General features: G+C 39.8%; 1 protein-coding gene across 8 annotated transcripts in view; it reads right to left on the bottom strand.

The window, feature by feature from the left end:
- The window catches only part of RUFY3 (RUN and FYVE domain containing 3), an 86,575-nt gene that overhangs the window by 8,881 nt on the left and 59,986 nt on the right, over positions 1 to 17,708 (bottom strand). For 5 of the 8 annotated variants that reach the window (XM_047751728.1, XM_047751724.1, XM_047751722.1 and 2 more), the window contains 9 exons: positions 15,311 to 15,434; positions 14,518 to 14,579; positions 12,464 to 12,529; positions 11,351 to 11,420; positions 9,627 to 9,719; positions 8,101 to 8,184; positions 6,749 to 6,916; positions 6,113 to 6,210; positions 1,140 to 1,259 (listed from right to left, as the gene is read on the bottom strand). In XM_047751728.1, the coding sequence (XP_047607684.1) occupies positions 1,140 to 1,259; positions 6,113 to 6,210; positions 6,749 to 6,916; positions 8,101 to 8,184; positions 9,627 to 9,719; positions 11,351 to 11,420; positions 12,464 to 12,529; positions 14,518 to 14,579; positions 15,311 to 15,434 (885 nt within the window). Of the gene's footprint in view, positions 1 to 1,139; positions 1,280 to 3,081; positions 3,785 to 6,112; positions 6,211 to 6,748; positions 6,917 to 8,100; positions 8,185 to 9,626; positions 9,720 to 11,350; positions 11,421 to 12,463; positions 12,530 to 14,517; positions 14,580 to 15,310; positions 15,435 to 17,708 lie in introns of those variants that run through there. The other 3 variants (XR_007130591.1, XM_047751726.1, XM_047751727.1) reach the window with 3 other exon arrangements.

Below are 17,708 nucleotides of genomic sequence, written 5' to 3'. Positions count from 1 at the left end.
AGTGTATATATATATATGGACGACCAGGTTTTAAAGTACTAAAATGCAATATAATAAAACCAGTAACACTAAAATACATTCAACATATTTAATCTTCCTTGGATGATTAAGGTACTTCATCATCTCCCAATGCCTGAGAGGTCAGCACAAATAACAACAAATACCAACATTTAATGCTAAGTCTTGTTTTTCCCCCACACCTGTAGCAAGTGGAAATTCTCAGGCCAGAGACTGAACCCCTGCCACAAGCAGGGACCTGAGCCACAGCAATGACAACACTGGGTCCTTAACCTTCTGAGCTACCAGGGAACTCCAATACTAACTCTTAATGAGGAGTTGTGGTCAACTCAATGACTAGTAGGATTTACTGTAACTGAAAAGCAGTATTTATAAATTTTCATCAGGATATAGTATGGAAGCAGCAACACTATAGTCCTGTTGCATATTAATTAGCTAGTGTCTCTTGACAATTATGCAGTCCTTCCCCAATTACACCCTTGACCACGAGTATCCCTGGTAGCTCTGTACTTTCATATCCAATAGCAAAGTTCTGTTTGTTTGAAGTCAGTGCTTTAGGCACAGAGTCAAGTCTCATTTGAGAGAGTGTGTGGAGGAATAGTTAAGGGCTTGGAGTTAGAGAAATAGGCTTTTAAATTAGAGTGTTGCTACTTATTAGCTTAACTGTGAAATGTGGACAACTTAACCCCTCTTAGCTTCAATTTCATCTGAAAGGGGTGGGGGATGAGATCACCTACAAATAGGGTTGATGGGAAGCTCTTGGGAGAGATTGCATGTGAAGTGCTTAGGAAAGTATTGGGCACGGTGCAAGCCCCCAACATAAATCCATGGTGAATTCAGAAAATCCTAACTGTTAGTATTATGCTAGCTATTAATTCTCTTCGCCACCCTATTTATCTGGAATCTTGGGTTGTAATTTCCTAATTCTTCGATGGCACAGGATGTTGACGAGATGTGGGGAGTGCCGATGTAGGGGCAGCTTTTTGAATTCTAGTTCTGGAGAAGGGACATGGGAGAGACAGAACAGACACGGCTGAATCGGGAGACCCCCCCCCCCCCCTGATGTCTGGCCTCCGCACATCCCACGACCACCCTGTCCGCTAAAGCCGCCCTTCCTTCACCGCTGCCTGGTGAGCTCCTCCACTTCCAGCTGTAGACTGTTGATCTTGTCTCCGAAGTCCTGCTTGAAGAGTCGGTTGTCCAACTCAGCAGACTGGCGGTCTCGCTCAGCCTGGCGCAATCTGGATGTGGGCCATATGAACTTGTGATAAAAAACAAAAGCCATGGTGGGGAGGAAGACCAAGTTCACAACACAAAATAAAACAACCCAAGGAAGAAGGAATGGAGAGACAGAGGCAGGAAAAAAACTTTGCAGGACATGGGAAGAAATTATGAGGGAAAAAAGATGGAGAAGGAACAAACTCTAAAAAAAAGCAAGGTGAAGGTGAACCAGGCAGAGGAAAAGTTGATTTTCCATTTTTTTTTTATTCTAGTACTACAGTTTACAGCCATTAGATGATAAACAATAAAACATCACTTTTTAGAAAGTCCATATCCAAAGCCAACCTCAAGTACACAGTAATTAAAGTTAAATCCACTTTTTTTATTTCCTAATAGGTTTGGTACTTTATATTCCTGTTTTACACTCATAACTGGAACTTGCAAATGGGCAACTACCTTCTTCTATGTGGAGTTAGAACATTTTCCTGGTTCCTTCCCTAAACCACAAGTTATATTAAATCACTGGACACTATACATCAACCTTACTCAAGCTTTGGGTTTTAACATAATGAAAAGCCTTTGTCAGAGACGGGCCGTCTCTTTCCTCTTCCATTTCTACCAAGTGGATTATGACTAAGTAGACAAACAATTCAGCACTGGGCCCACATAAGATTCCTGACCATATTCTCTGGAAGATTCTTATGAATATTTTCTCCTACATATCCTATAACTTTGCACCAATAAAGAAGCATGTTGTTAGGTGAAACAGCTAACAAGCTAAATTGTTCCAAATTTAATAGAATTTGGAAGCATGCTGTGTCATCTTTAAAATGTTCTGTTTTGGTGTTTGAGCACTCCTTCTAAATGCTCACAGAAAAGGCAGCTCATCACCACAAAATACTGAAGAATAGAAGAATAGGTGCAAAACTATATATATATAAGAATGAAACTAAGTTTAAAAGCACAGGATCTTCCATGAATTTGGTCATACGCTCTTTGACTTGACTTCGGTTCAAGTCTGAAAGGCCCTATAAAAACATACACGAAATCTATCTTACTCTTTTAATTCGGATTTCTCCAAGAGGATGGAAAAGAATGTCAAGAGCTGGAAGCAAAGAGGTTATCTTTGTCTCCACCTAAGCAGCTGAAATGCTGCAAATCCTATCAGAATGAGAAAAAAACAAAAATTTTGCCAAGACGTTTTGAAGGAGTAAAGGCTTATGTGATGCCTGTCCCCCCAAATCAAAAGTCATTAAAAAAAAATCCAAGTGCTTATAGGATTATTATAATATAAAGCCTAGAAAGGGTTAGATCTGTGATCACTTAGAAAAAGAAGCCCTGCTAATTATTGTTTGTGGGTACCTACTGGGAATCTTTATTTTTAGACTGAATAATAATAACGAATATAAGTTTATCACTTATCTATTTCCTACTTGGAAATGGTTTTTTAAATAATTAGATTGTTATTTTCCTAGAAACTCTAGCAAATCCCCATCTGAAAAAAAGTAACAGAAACTCTTAAGTCAATGTTGCTGGCAGGGCATGAGACGCAGGAAAGCATCGCTCCTGTCTACACCTTGCCGTCTTTACTCCAAAAAGAAAAGCAGGATAGATTGAAAAATGTGTAGCAATTTTTTTTTTTAATAGGAGAGGAGTGTTTTTATGAAAACTGTTTTCTCTGAGCTACCTAAATAGGAAGTAGAATTGCAGGAAAATGGCAGAGGTAGAAGGTGACATTATTAGGAGGGTTTTTCCCAAGCGTCCACATTATTATGTTATCATAAGTTACCTAATCACTAACTTTATCTCTATGATTTTAAAGAAATGTAAGGATTCCATTCCCCCCTCCCCCCCCCCACTTCCCCGAAAGTCACTAAGGCAAAAAAGTTACAAGCAATCTTGGTTACTGAGAATAGAACTGTAGTGAAATACTAAGTACTTATCCTTGGCTTGGGGATTAAACCTAGATAATAAAAGTGAAAGGGGGTCATGGCCTAAGAGACACAGAACTACTTTAGAAGGGTCCAAGACCACGTGGTAGTCACCTCTAGTTCATTACATCGCAATGGCAGAACAGGCTCACTGACACAGACACCGAACCTAGAAACCCATACTGTCGGGGACTGGCTGGTAAAGGCATTGATCATATATGTACAGAGCTTTGATTCCCTAGAATTCTTTTTTTATGGTGTGTTTATGTATTGGTCAACTCAGAAGTAATTTCTAAAAGTTTATTTTGCATTTTTAAGAACTTGTACTAAATTTTCTAACTCTGGGAAGAAAATAAAGAAGAAGAAAAAAACACAGCCTATGTATCAAACTTTTTTTTTTTTTTTAAGTCCAGCAAATTCAAAGTCAATTTTTGGTGACATTTTATATAGAATCAGAGCATAAATGCAATAACTTTCAGATTTCTTCCTTCTATAATTAAGCTGTGATATCCAACTTGAGAGGTGACCAGCTCCAAATTGCCTAATGATGTTTTGGGATCAGTTTATTTGCTGCACTATTTAAGGTCTTTGCCTGTTTCACCAAATCCTTTTCACTAAATTAATAAAATAAAAATAAAAATGGAGTGAAAGGGGAATGAGAAAATGAATAAATAGGAAAGACAAAAATAGCAAGAGAATAAGTCAGCTTAATAACTCAAAGAGATGTCATTACTTTAGTTCTGTCTGCTTGAAATGTCAAGATAAAAATCTCTTGAAAAATTTAACACATTTTAAAAACACAATTTACGAATACTAAATCTGAATTGTTAAATCATAAACAACTGCTAAGAGCAAGCGCTTAGATAACTTCCTAGATAGATCAATACTTTTTTTTTTTTCCTTTTACAGGGCCGCACTCGAGGCAGATGGAGGTTCCCAGGCTAGGGGTCCAATCGGAGCTATAAGCTGCCGGCCTATACCACAGCCACAGCTACGCCAGATCTGAACTTCGTATGGAACCTAAACTACAGCTCACGGCAACGCCGGATCCATAACCTACTGAGTGAGGCCAGGGATCCAAACTGCAACCTCATGGTTCCTAGTTGGGGTCATTTCCACTGCACCACAACAAGAACTCCTAGACCGATACTTTGTAATGTAAAATCAGTCAAACCAGAGGTTTCAAGCTTATTTAGAAACTTGCAATTAACTTTTGATTTAACAATAATATCCAGTGACGTTCAGGACCCAGCCTGGTCAAGAACTATCTGAATAAAAGAAGCCATCCATTCACTCATTCATTCGTGCATCTCCTAAATGAAGGCCTTGGACATTCAAGGCACTGTGACAGATCCGAAGAGGTGGAACTTAAAGGATTGTTGTTAAATAAATAACTGACCTCAACGAACCCAGAAGATAAAATACATGTATAAAGGCTGTGTAAGGTAAGGCAGAAAGTGAGAAGTGCTAGAAGCAGTATGGATGGGTATGGATTGAAGGCTATGCGAATTTTGACAAGGAAAAACTAGCGGTTTATTTTTAGCTGGGAAAAACATATTGGAGGAAGCTTTGGGTAGGTCGCATTTGAGTCTGAACATAAAAAATATATATATCTGAAGAATAAGGGAGTGGAAAAAGCAAAGCATTTCTTTTATTTATTTATTTTTTTGTCTTTTTAGGGCTGCACACGTGGCCTATGGAGGTTCCCAGGCTAGGGGTCCAAGTGGAGCTGCAGCTGCTGGCCTACACCACAACCATAGCAAAGCAGGATCTGAGCCAAGTCTGCGACCTACACCACAGCTCATGACAACACCGGACCCTTTACCCACCGAGTGAGGCCAGGGATGGAACCTGCATCCTCATGAATGCTAGTCAGATTCACTTCCACTGAACTACGACGGGAACTCCAGAAAGAAATTTCTTATTGGTGAGACTATTAGGGAAGACATGGATAGGGACAACAGGAAGCATGTCTGGGAACCAGTAAGTATTTTAGTTTTGCAAGAAGGGAGATGAGTGGGTGCTACAGGCAGCAACAAGGCTGGCAACATTTAATGGCCGCGGGTGCCATGGCTCATTCAATCTTAAAGTCTTAGCCATTTCTCAGGGCAGCTGAGTCACCAGGAAGTCCCCGGTGGTTCCAGACAGACAGAGATGAGAGCAACACAGAGAGAAGATGAACTTTGGGCGGACTGAACTGTACGTTGTGGTGGGGAATAGCAGGTGAGGGGTGAAAGTGCAAGACTGCTCTCCAGCTGGGGGACAGAGTTGGAGACCAAAAGATTTAAGAGTTGTGGGCAGGAGGTGATAGCGGAAGCTATAGGCCTATTCAGGAGGAAGTAGAGAGAAAAAGGAAATGAGGGGTTGCAGTTATGAGAAGGGCCCTCAGAACCCCTCCATCACCTATCACCAAAGTCTTCAAAGGCCTGAGTAATGAACAATAAAAATCACAGAATCAGAAACAGATTTTTTTTTTTTTTTTTAAGGGCTGCACCTGTGACATATGGAAGTTCCCAGGCTAGGGACTGCACTGGAACTGCAGCTGCCAGCCTCCGTCACGGCCACAGCACTGAGCCACATCTGCAACCTACACCACAGCTCATGGCAACAATGGATCCTTAGCCCACTAAGCAGGGCCAGGGATCGAACCTGCATCTTCATGGATACTAGTCAGGTTCGTTACTGCTGAGCCACAATAGGAACATCACTAATATATTTAAAAGGCCTTCCATCCTCATAAGAATCCCTCCTCTAACACATGACACTGAAGATATTTTTAATGACATCTTGAAAAACAGAATTTAACTGGCTTTCTTTCTACCAGCGTGCCTGGCGTTCAGTTGGAAGAATTCCATACACTCTGTTGGCCAAAATGCAAAACACATTTTTTCACTTCCAGGACTGAGTGCCCCAATGTTTCACTAAAGAAACGGCACTTTTACCTTTGTTCGAGTTGTTTAATGGTAGCAGCCATCTGATTAGTCTTCTCTTCCAAGCGACTGTTCAGTTCACTTTTCTGTTTTACTCCTAAGTCTGAACTCTGTCACAGAAAAGAATTATGAGTGAATCACACATGCCTTTTGAACCTAATGATAAGTGGGAAATAGAGAAATAGAAATGCTCAGTTATTTCCCAAATGGAGAAAAAACAAGAAGCAGTACTTAAAATTAGTATTGTTGTATGCAGTTTTCTCTGAAAAATCAATGATAGAAAGTTCCTCAATTTATGGTATTCCAGTGTAAAAGCTGACGGGGCTATATAACTCAGCTGGCAGGTTAGGATAGAGACTATAAATTACCTTACAGGATAAAAGAGAACCCCCCCCCACACACACACCATCGCCCGCCCCATCATCACCATGTGAAAAGTGGCCATGGTGCCCCAGAAGAGCAATGCGGGATTCTACCATGGTCCCATTCCTTAGGTGGTTTACTGGCAGCTAGCCTCAAAGTGAGATGTGACTCTTTCCTCCTGTATTTAAAGTGTGATTCAAGGGAACAAGCAGGGCAGGGCGGCGGGGGGTGGGGAGCCCTAGGATTTAACAGAGCCAGAGAGCCTATTCCTCACACTTCCTGTACCTGCAGCTTAAAGGCAAGTTCATGCTTCAGAGCCCTGAGGTCATCCAACTGCTGCCGCAGAGACACCAGAGCGTCCTGCTTCTCACAGACATCCTTCTCCAGCATCTTCATCGCCAGCTCCATCTCCTGTCTCATGCTGATCTGGATCTCCAGTTCTTTTTCAACATCCTGCACCCCAAGGGAAACAAATGACATACTTATTCTCTTGTTCCTAAAACTCCACAGGAAAAGGCAGACCAAGACTCTCAGGTCTAAAGTCTGGCAAAGTAGCCAGAAGCTATCATTCAACACAGAAACTTTAACAATAAGAATAATAATTAGGATCACTATAGTGACATTTACCTAACCAATTACAAATCTGAAAACCTTGGTAGGTGAAAGATAGTGTGCTATTTAATACGTCCGAAACACACGCATACTTGAGGTGCTTCATAAAGACACTTAGACAACTGATGTCATATCCTATTATAGAAATACAAAGAAAATGTTACAGCGGCCAGCACAAAGTGGAACAGCTGGAATTCTCTTCCATTGAGAGGTTGCTGACATTTTCAAGATCCCAAGAAACCCAAAAGATACTCTGGGTCCCCAAGGTGGCATCTCAATTACTGGGCATGGTCAGTACAGCTAACTGAATTTTTATATTTGCTTAACATGAGACCCGTTTTAGTTTCTACCATTATTACTACAGCATTATTTGGATGATCAGAGGTACAAGGACCTGAGGTTCTTCTGCATCCACACTATGCTCAGGGCACATCCAGAACCTTGTCTACTTGCTTGGTTTCTTATCTTTTTTTTTTTTTTTTTAAATCTTTTTGACTTTTTAGGGCCACACCTGCAGTTTATGGAGGTTCCCAGGCTAGGGTTCCAATCAGAGGTGTTGCTGCCAGCCTACACCACAGCCACAACAACCCCAGACCCAAGCTGTGTCTGTGACCCACGCCACAGCTCACTGGCAACGCTGGATCCTTAACCCACTGAGCGAGGCCTGGGATTGAACCCGCAGTCTCATGGTTTCTAGTCAGATCTGTTTCTGTTGCACCACGAGGGGAGCTCTGAAAATTTTCTGTAAAATGTTTTCACTTGCCACTTAACTGAGGCACATCTTTGTGCATAGTAGGCATGATAGAAAACAAAGCAGACTGTTTCTTTTCCTTTATTCTTTTCTTTTTTTTTTTTAGGGCTGCACCTGTGGCATATCGAGGTTCCCAGGCTAGGGGTCGACCTACACCACAGCCACAGCACTGCCAGATCCCAGCCGTGTCTGCAACCGACACCACAGCTAGCCCTCAAGTGGACAGGTAGGTTTTAATGTTTTTGTGAACCATCAGAACATAGGCAAGGTTTACCAGTCGTAGTTGTGTCTCCTCCTTTAAGTGCTTTCTTGCTTCACTCAGTGCCTGCCCTTCGGAGGTTCTGTCTGGTTTAGGAGCCTTGAAGACATAAAACAGTACATGTTTAAGAACTTAAAGCACCTATACAGTTAGTAGACACTAACACTGCTATTCAATAAGGAAAATGGTCACACCTAAGCACACAGAACAATGAATGAAGACAACAAGAAACAGCAGTTTAGTAAATAAAAAATTCCTCAGCTGAATTGGGGGTTTCTTGTCATTTTATTTAAAGTCCTAAGGTAGTTGACCAAACCAAGTGGTAGAAGTCTTCAAAATCAGCCTCTATAAACAAAATAGCATTATTCACTGTAAACTATAAATGGGGTGAAATGTACAAGATCCTGTATGTGGTCCTCTAGAGACCTTACCTCTGGGGTCTCCAACCAACCATGAGACCACAGGTAAAAATGAGTAGTTCATCAGAAAACGCTGAATAGGTGCAGTTGTTTTCACAGAGTTCATGCTTTAAAGTCAAATATCTTACTCATGTTGGTACCCACAGCCTAGTTACTTACTCTTTTTTTTTAGGGCCTCATCCGTGGGATACGCAAGTTCCCAGGCTAGGGGTCGAATCAGAGCTGCAGCTGCCAGCCTACGCCACAGGTACAGCAACACCAGATCCAAACCATGTCTGTGACCTGCATCATAGCCACAACTATGCCAAAGCGAGGCCAGGGAGGATCGAACTCACATCCTTACAGAAACTAGTCAGGTTTTCAACCTACTGAGCCTTGATGGGAACTCCAGGGAGACTTTTCTAGAGAAAATAATGCTAATAGCAGTAGGAAGTAAGAGATGCCAAATAAAAGGCAGAAAAAAACACCCATAGTAATCTGGGAATATTTAAGTAAAGGTGCTAGAAACTATCAATTTCAAAAGCTCCCTAAAGTAGCACCATTATAACTTAGTACAGAATTGCCAATGTTGATGATTATGAACTTCGGTCATCACAAAGGGTGAAGTGTATTAAATGACATCCTCTGCTTAAGAAGGCTTAGAGTTGTGCAACACATGACAGGTTTGCCAAATATCTGTGTAGACCTAAGTGAAAGTTTGGTACTTTAAGGGACTGAGTTATCTAGAAAGTTCATGTATATGGTAACGATTTCCCAGGGATATAAGAGAAACACTTCCCACAAATAAGTAACGTGGTCTAAAAATAACGGTGTATTTCCTATGATCAAACATTTAAATAGAGTACAAATCACTAGTATATAAAAAGAAGAAACTGAATTTGGCTGTTTCTTAAAGTGTCTAAAAAGATGTAGGTGGGGATGAAGCCAAGAAGCATCACAGAAGAGCCATCACTCTCCCAGAACCTTCATCATTCCATTCACTCAGTTCCGAAGAGTCTTAGGGAAAACAGCACACATGACATATGCAAATGCTTGCTGCTTCCACACAGTCCTCCAGAGGCTCTCCCGACTGCTAACACACTGATATGCTCCAGGAATATTTATAAAACCAGTGAAAGTAACCTTCCGATTGGATTCCATTATGTAGGAGCTTTCCTCTTTAACGCGTTCCATTTCTTCTTGCAAGGTAATAATCCTGTTGTTTGCAACTGCAAGCTGTTGATGCAATTTTAAAAATAATCTTTTATTTTCTTTTATTAACACAGGATAAGAAAACACATGATCTGCTAAGACATGATTTTCAGGCTCAGGTATTCTTAGAAGGAAAGAAAGCTATCGATAATCCCATAAAAATGTTCTTATAGGAAACTTGGGAGAAATATCTTCAAATATCTTTAAAGATAAAAATAAAAAGTATCTCCTATTGCTGCTTTTTGTGTTAACTTTTTTTGCAGTACCAAAATATTAACTTGTAACAATTATAATTGTTTACCTCAAGGGTTCTCATGGAAAACGTATAATTATGTTATAGCACCCGTTTCTAAAATGTTTTAAGAGGTCAATTCATGCCTTGGGACCTATCTTACAAACCACAAACCCTCTGTAAAACCTTTTACATATACATTTCAATAATTAATTTATTTTTTGTCTTTTTAGGGCCACACCCGAGGCATATGGAGGTTCCCAGGCTAGTGGTTGAATCGGAGCTGTAGCCACTGGCCTGCACTATAGCCATGGCAACACTAGATCCGAGCCTCGTCTGCAACCTACACCACAACTCACAGCAATGCGGACCCTTAACCCACTGAGTGAGGCCAGGGATGGAACCCACATCCTCATGGATACTAATCGGGTTGGTTACTGCTGAACTCCCTGCTTCATTTTTCAGATTCCACTTTCCATACGTAGACAACATACAGTATTTGTCTTTCTCTGTCTGACTTATTTCACTAAGGACCTCCAGGTCCTTCTATGCTGTTGTATTTATCTCACTGTCTACCACAGGATAGTTATAATTTTCAAAAGAGAAGATAAGGTCTTTGCTACCTGAAAAATTTTCTTTATGGTTTTTCATAGAAACATTGAATGCTTTTGAAGAAAAAAAGTATGCAGGCGAGCCTTTGGTAAGTTAGGGAAAAATACATTAATCAGAAGTAAAACATGAGGTTATTTTTCTATTCTTATTTTAGGGACTTTACTGAGAGTTTTCAGATCCATATTGTAAACTGACCTTCAAGGTAACTATGAGGCAAGAGGGGAAGAACAAACACCCTAATTAACCAGGGAGGGAACGAGGCCTCTTAGAGGTCAAGTGACTTATTTGCTCAGAGCACATGACACATAAGCAGCACGACATGTAAGCAGGATTTACTGGTCTTCTGACAGCGTTCTTTAGGTTATCCACCCCAACTCCCCAAGGAGAAAATAAAACCTGCGAAGCTGGGGAGCTTGACAATCTGGCACACATGTAAATCAATGCCTAGCAGACATTAAATCTTTGTCTAGCTCTGGCACATAGGTGGTACCCAAAATATGTGTTGAATGAATAAATGATGAATATCATGCTATCTTTCTAAACATTAACTCTAGGCTAGCGCAGACAAAACATTCACACAAAGTAAAGCAAAATATTTGAGCAGTCCAGATTCTGTGCCTACACAGTCTAGGTGGATGACTGAGAACCCTGAGATAAGCCAGCTGGCCATTCTAGGTCAAAACAAGGAGTCCTATGGTGGATATTATCAGAAGAATCAAGTTCTTTCTTTCCAAGTCTCCAGAGAAATTATTTTCCACTAATACTCATTACTAAATTCTATAAATCAATCAAAGAACTTTCAAACCCTTACCTCCTCTGTCAGTTTAGTGTTGGATTTTTCTAATGCATCCACTTTTGCCTGAAGGTTGTTTACAGTAGCACTATCAAGAGGGGAAGAAAAAATGATCTCTTTTGAGAAACAGACCATACCTTGTAATTTCTTTTAAAACATCCATCATACTTATCATTCATTGTTCACTGTCCACACTTTTTTTTTTTCATTTTTTTTTTGGGCCATGCCTCCAGCATGTGGAAGTTCCTGGGCCAGAGATGGAACCTGAGCCACAGCAGTGACACTGCCAAGGCCTTCACTGAGAGGCCACCAGGGAACTCTGACTGTCTATAATTCTTTTTTTGTGTGTCTATAATTTTTTTTACACCACAACCACAGCAATGTGGGATCTGAGCCACGTCTGCCACCTACACCACAGTTCACAGCAATGCCGAATCCTTAACTCACTGAGCGAGGCCAGGGACTGAACCCACATCCTCAGGGATACTAGTTGGGTTCGTTACCACTGAGCCATGATGGGAACTCCCGCAGGTCTTGATGGACTTGCAGGCTCTCAGACAGCTTACAAGAGGGTAAGTTAACACTACTGATTCGATGTATGAGAAATGCAAGGGACCGAGATATGATTAATCTGAAGGTACTAAAGTGATGAGTGGTTTAGTCCTGAAATACGTGGCTGGATCTACTGAAGACCTCCAATTTCAACTACGTCACAAATTGAAGAATCCTTTTTTTTTTTTTCCCTTTGGCTACCCCATGGCATATGGAATTCCCAGGCCAAGGATCAGATCCAACCTACACAGCACTGGGCCAAGGATTGAACCTGTATCCTGGTGCCACAGAGACGTCACTGATCCTACTGCCCCAGAACAAGAGGGAACTCCCCAAATCAAAGAGTTCTTAACTGAGTATATTTACATAATCACTACAGTTCTAATTACATTGAATTTTATACTGCCTTTCATTAAAGCTTAAATGCCACATAGCCAGTACCTAGCCCAGTGCCTGGCAAGCAGGAATTCTATATATACTTGTTGAGTATTATATGAATTTATCCTAACTGCTCATCAGTTTACCCTCCCCCCCCCACCAACCCCCCAACTAAAGTAATAGTATTTATTCATTCTTTACTTCAGATGTCTGTTGAGTTCTTCTACATAGTTCTTCTGATCCAGAATTGCAGTAATCTGGCCATCTCTGAGGGGAAAAGATAAAAAATAGAAATGTAAGCAACATTAGACATATCAAGACCCCTTCTTTTGCCCCTAATATTTTCATACAACACAGAAAGGGAACTATACACACACTGACTCAGAATACAGACCTGATGTATAACTGCCTTGACATCTCAAGAAGAAAGACTGGGAAGTTTAAACTGAAACCTCCCTACATATTAATAAAGCCCCTATTACAGCTTATGCATCTTAATAACATACGTTGCAGGTGTACTATGCAATCTATTAGAGGCATTTAAATAATTAAAGTTTTCTTCTCACAGCTGATAGATTTTTTTCAGCACTGCTAGCATATTTATGATAACAGTTTTCCATTTGTCACAGGAATGGAATTAAGCTTACTCAGGTTTAATAATAATTGTTCTTAAAGGCTATATATTTGCCTTTAAATGCTATTTGAATTTCAAAATGAATGGTACAAAAGGTTTTCAAAAGATCAAGTGTTTATTATTACATGAGAAAATTAAGTGTATAAAAGCCACTAATCTAGAACAGGCAAAAGTTACAAAGACAGATTTTTCAACAAACCAAGGCCACATACATCTACTACTACTTGAAGAACAAATACTACGTAATCCTAGCTCAGTGCACAAGGTTAAAAATTTCAGACTAAGCTTCCAACTGCTAAATTTATAAAGCATGGAATATGAGCTTCTGATCTCTAATCTCCAAGTACCATATGAATTTTCTTTTTTTCAGCTGTACCCATGGCATGTGGAAGTTCCTGGGCCAGGGACTGACCCCAAGCTGCTGCAGTGATAATGCAGGATCCTTAACCTGCTGTGCCACAAGGGAACCCCTGAATATTTTTACAACTGTGAATTTTGAAATAATTTTAGGTTTACAGAAGTTGTAAAAGTAGTGCCAAATTCCCATATATTATTCATTCAGCTCCCTCCAACTTTAACATTTTATATAACCCATGATGCACATGTAATAGTGCAAAATTAAGCAAACTGAGAGTGCAATCCTCAATCCTTCCGGCCAAGAAGATCATGTTCTCAAACACTAAGAGATAGAGCACTGGGTTCCTTTTAATTTTTTTTTTTTTTTTTTGGTCTTTTTGCTATCTCTTGGGCCGCTCCCTCGGCATATGGCTAGGGGTCCAATCGGAGCTGTAGCCACCAGCCTACATCAGAGCCACAGCAACGCGGGATCCAAGCTGCATCTGCAACCTACACCGCAGCTCACGGCAATGCCAACACCGGATTGTTAACCCAATGAGCAAGGGCAGGGACCGAACCTACAACCTCATGGTTCCTAGTCGGATTCATTAACCACTGTGCCATGATGGGAACTCCTGGGTTCCTTTTATAAAAATTTTTTTATTTTGCTTGTTGCTGAATCACATAGCAGGAAAATCCATTTAACTAAAAGAACTGTGATTAGCAGGCTTTTTATTGTTTTAATCTAACAATAATTAGATTTTTTTTTTTTTTAATGGCTGCGCTTGTGGCATATGGAAGTTCCTGGGCCAGGGATTGAATCCAAGCTTCAGCTGTGACCACACCAGATCCTTAACCCACCACATTGGGCCGGATATCAAACCCATACATCCACAGTGACCAGAGCCAACTGCAGTCAGATTCTTTTTCTTTTTTTTTTTTTTTTTGCTTTTTAGGGCCACCCCCTCAGCATATGGAAGTTCCCAGGCTAGGGGCAAGGTCAGATCCCTGACCCACTAAGTGAGGCCAGGGATCAAATCCGAATCCTTATGGATACTAGCTGGATTTGTTTCTGCTGAGCCACAATGGGAACTCCTGCAGTAGGATTCTTGGACCACTGTGCCACAGTAGGAACTCCAATAGTTAGATATTTTTGACAAGATTCTGTTAAAGCTGTATCATCAGAAATTCTTTCAGCACATCTGTTAAAGCAGTCCTATTATAAACTTTAAATACTATCAAAGAACATTAAAGAAAGAAGAAAACTAATTTTCTTTGTACATACCCTTCACTACCTTTACTGCTGTTTCCATCTTTGAGATACATTGAAAAATCTATAACTCCAACCTACAGAGAGAATTTTCAGAATTTAGCATGAAATTAGATACTTTCCCCAAGGCATACATAATATAATGTCTCTTTCTAGGCAACTCTAAATAGTATTAGAGTCATGACAATTACTAGAAATTTTTAATACAGACTGAATGTTGATTATAATAAAAAATTAACAAGGGTTGTAAGTAAAGAACCAAGATCAAGTTAGTAGGACCACAACTAAGAAAGTCAACAGACTACTTCATACAACTTAAAGGCTTAACACTTCTTTCTCTTTTGTTTATTTCAAGTATTCTGCTACTGAACCCATGTGTGTGTGGGTGTGGGTGTGGGTATATATATATTTTTCACCGCACTTGTGGCATGTGGAAGTTCGTGGGTCAGAGATTGTACCCGTGGTGCAGTTACAACCTGCGCCACAGCTGCAGCAATGCACTGCGCCACAGGGGAACTGAACTCACTGTCTACATATTTTAGCTTCTACAAATACATATAGATAGATACATTTTCTAGCCTGTATAAAATATGTTTAATGGGAATCATAGTTAAGACAGATATTTGAAAAAACATTCATTATGCATAAATAAAACAGGTTGGAAGGTTAAACAAATTTTTTAATATTCCTACTAAAACTAAAGAAAATCCAATTTATGGCTCATAGAATTTTCCCCAATTTGGTTGGCATAATCCGAGCCAACAAAACTCAGAATGACACATCAGGTAACCCAGTATCTTTCTCATACCTGAGAGTCCAAATCTTCTCCTTTCATACAGAAATTGGCATCGATGACATTGAGACCCACCAACAGACCAGCAATTATGGCTCCCTCTTCTTCCATCATGAGGGCATTGGGTTCATAGAATTCACTGTAAGAGAAATTTAGGGAATGTTTATGGTACTAAAACCTCAAGAACCCAATGATGTAGTCATGAGACAAGGGGAAAAGTGTGTGCCTCCTGGGTGAATATTGTGATCTGTGAGAACAGCAAAAAAGCAAAAACATGGCTACGTAACAAGCATGTGAAACAGACTGAAGGTGATTTAAAATGTTTAAGAGATCTTTAACTGCTCAATACAGTTAGTTTCATTACAAAAAAAGTAAGCGAACACACACACACACACACAAAATCCTGTAATTCTACCCACCAATGACCTGTTAAGATCTTGATATAGGAATTTTCAGATCACTTATGAAGACACATACATATTTTTGAGGGATACTAAAAAGACATTATATCATTAAAATTATCTCGAATTAATTTTTTTGGCTTAATAACACTGTGACTACATTTCTATTTCAATAGATGGTTTTCTGCACCCTCATTTATACTGGTTTTATAACATCCCACTCTATGATGGTGGCATAAACACATTTGGCCAAAAATGTCCTTTTCTTTATCCACGCCCCCTCTCATGAACAGTTAGGCTATTTTTAGCTTTTTACCCTAACGAATCCCATGGCCAGGCATAATAGCCTTGAAATGATAGAAATAAAAAAGCAAAAGAGAAAGTACATTCAGAATAATTCTGACTGGGTAAAATTCTAAAAAACCCAGATGATTAAATACTGCTTCATGATGCACCTAAATTATCAATATACAGAGACCAAGTGGCTTGAAATATTCATTTTCAACCACTTTGACATCTTAACTGAAGCATCACTATAATTACTTGTTTTCAACAAGGTCACTCAGGATTGCTCAGAGTCAACCTCAATTATTGGTAACAATGCAATTCACTGATAAGAGCTTTCTCTTTTTTGATTCTCTATGAAACACATTAACAAATGGTTAAATAGTTCAAAAACAGCACATGAATGATCTGTAAATTATCATCTCACTGTAACTACCCACATGTTATTTTTGTTCTTTGATCACCTGTGAAGGAAACGGAATATAATTAGAATGAACAAGGTTCTTTCAAAGCCATATAGTACACACTATTTTGTGTTTGGCTTCCTTTGTACAATACCTTAATTCTGAGACACATATTGTAGTGGACTGTATGCAATGGTAGTTCATTATATATTCATATTGTATTGGATTGTATGCAATGATAGTTCATTGTATATTCATATTGTATTGGATTGTATGCAGTGGATAATTCATTGTGTACCCTATTGTATTGGACTGTATGTAAGGGTAGTTCATTCGTCTCACTCCTGGACAGTATTCCACGGTAGGAATACACCACAATGGATCCATTCAATTTGCTGTTTCAGTTACACAGGCTACAGTGCTTTTCTTTTCTTTCCTCCCTTTCTGTCTTTTTTTCAGGGCTGCACCTGCGGCATATGTAAGGTCCCAGGCTAGGGGTCGAATTGGAACTGCAGCTGCTGGTCTACACCACAGCCACAGGAACACAGGATCCAAATGGCATCTGTGACCTATACCACAGCTCATGGCAACACCAGATCCTTAACCCACTGAGTGAGGCCAGGGATCGAACCTGAGTCTTCATGGATACTAGTCAGATCTGTTTCCACTGAGCCACGACGGGAAGTCCTACAGTGCTTTTCCAAACACTACCACACATGGTTTTTGGTACATATACTTATGTGTTTCTGTTAGACATACCTAGGTGGTGAAATTGCTGGGTCAAAGCAAGTGAAAATATGTATAAACAAGTGTTCTGTAAAGTGTCTATCAACAGATGAATGAACAAAGAAGACATGGTACGTATGTGTGTGCACATGCGCGTGTGCACACACATACATACACAATGGAACACTGCTCAGCCATTGAAAAGAATGATATTTTGCAATTTGTAACAGCATGGATGGACTTGGAGGGTATTATGCTAAGTGAAATTACTCAAAGACAAATACTGTATGATATCATATACCTGTAGAATCTAAAATACAGAACAGTGAGCGTAACAAAAAAGCAGACTCTGTGTACACAGAGAACAAACTAGCAGTTACAGTAGGGAGGCACAAGATAGGGCTAGAGGAATGAGAGGTATAAACTATTATATATAAAATAAGCTATAAGGATATACTATACAGCCTAGGGAATATAGTCAATATTTTACAAGAACTATAAATGGGAGTATAACCCTTAAAATTTTGAATCGCTACGTTGTACACCTGTAACTTATATAATATTGTACATCAACTTCAATTGAAAAAAAAAAAAAAA

This window comes from Phacochoerus africanus, chromosome 10, assembly GCF_016906955.1.
Source record: "Phacochoerus africanus isolate WHEZ1 chromosome 10, ROS_Pafr_v1, whole genome shotgun sequence".
Classification (NCBI taxonomy): Eukaryota; Metazoa; Chordata; class Mammalia; order Artiodactyla; family Suidae; genus Phacochoerus; species Phacochoerus africanus.
The sequence above is the reverse complement of the archived record's forward strand: the minus strand, read 5'-3'. Positions and strand labels throughout refer to the sequence as shown.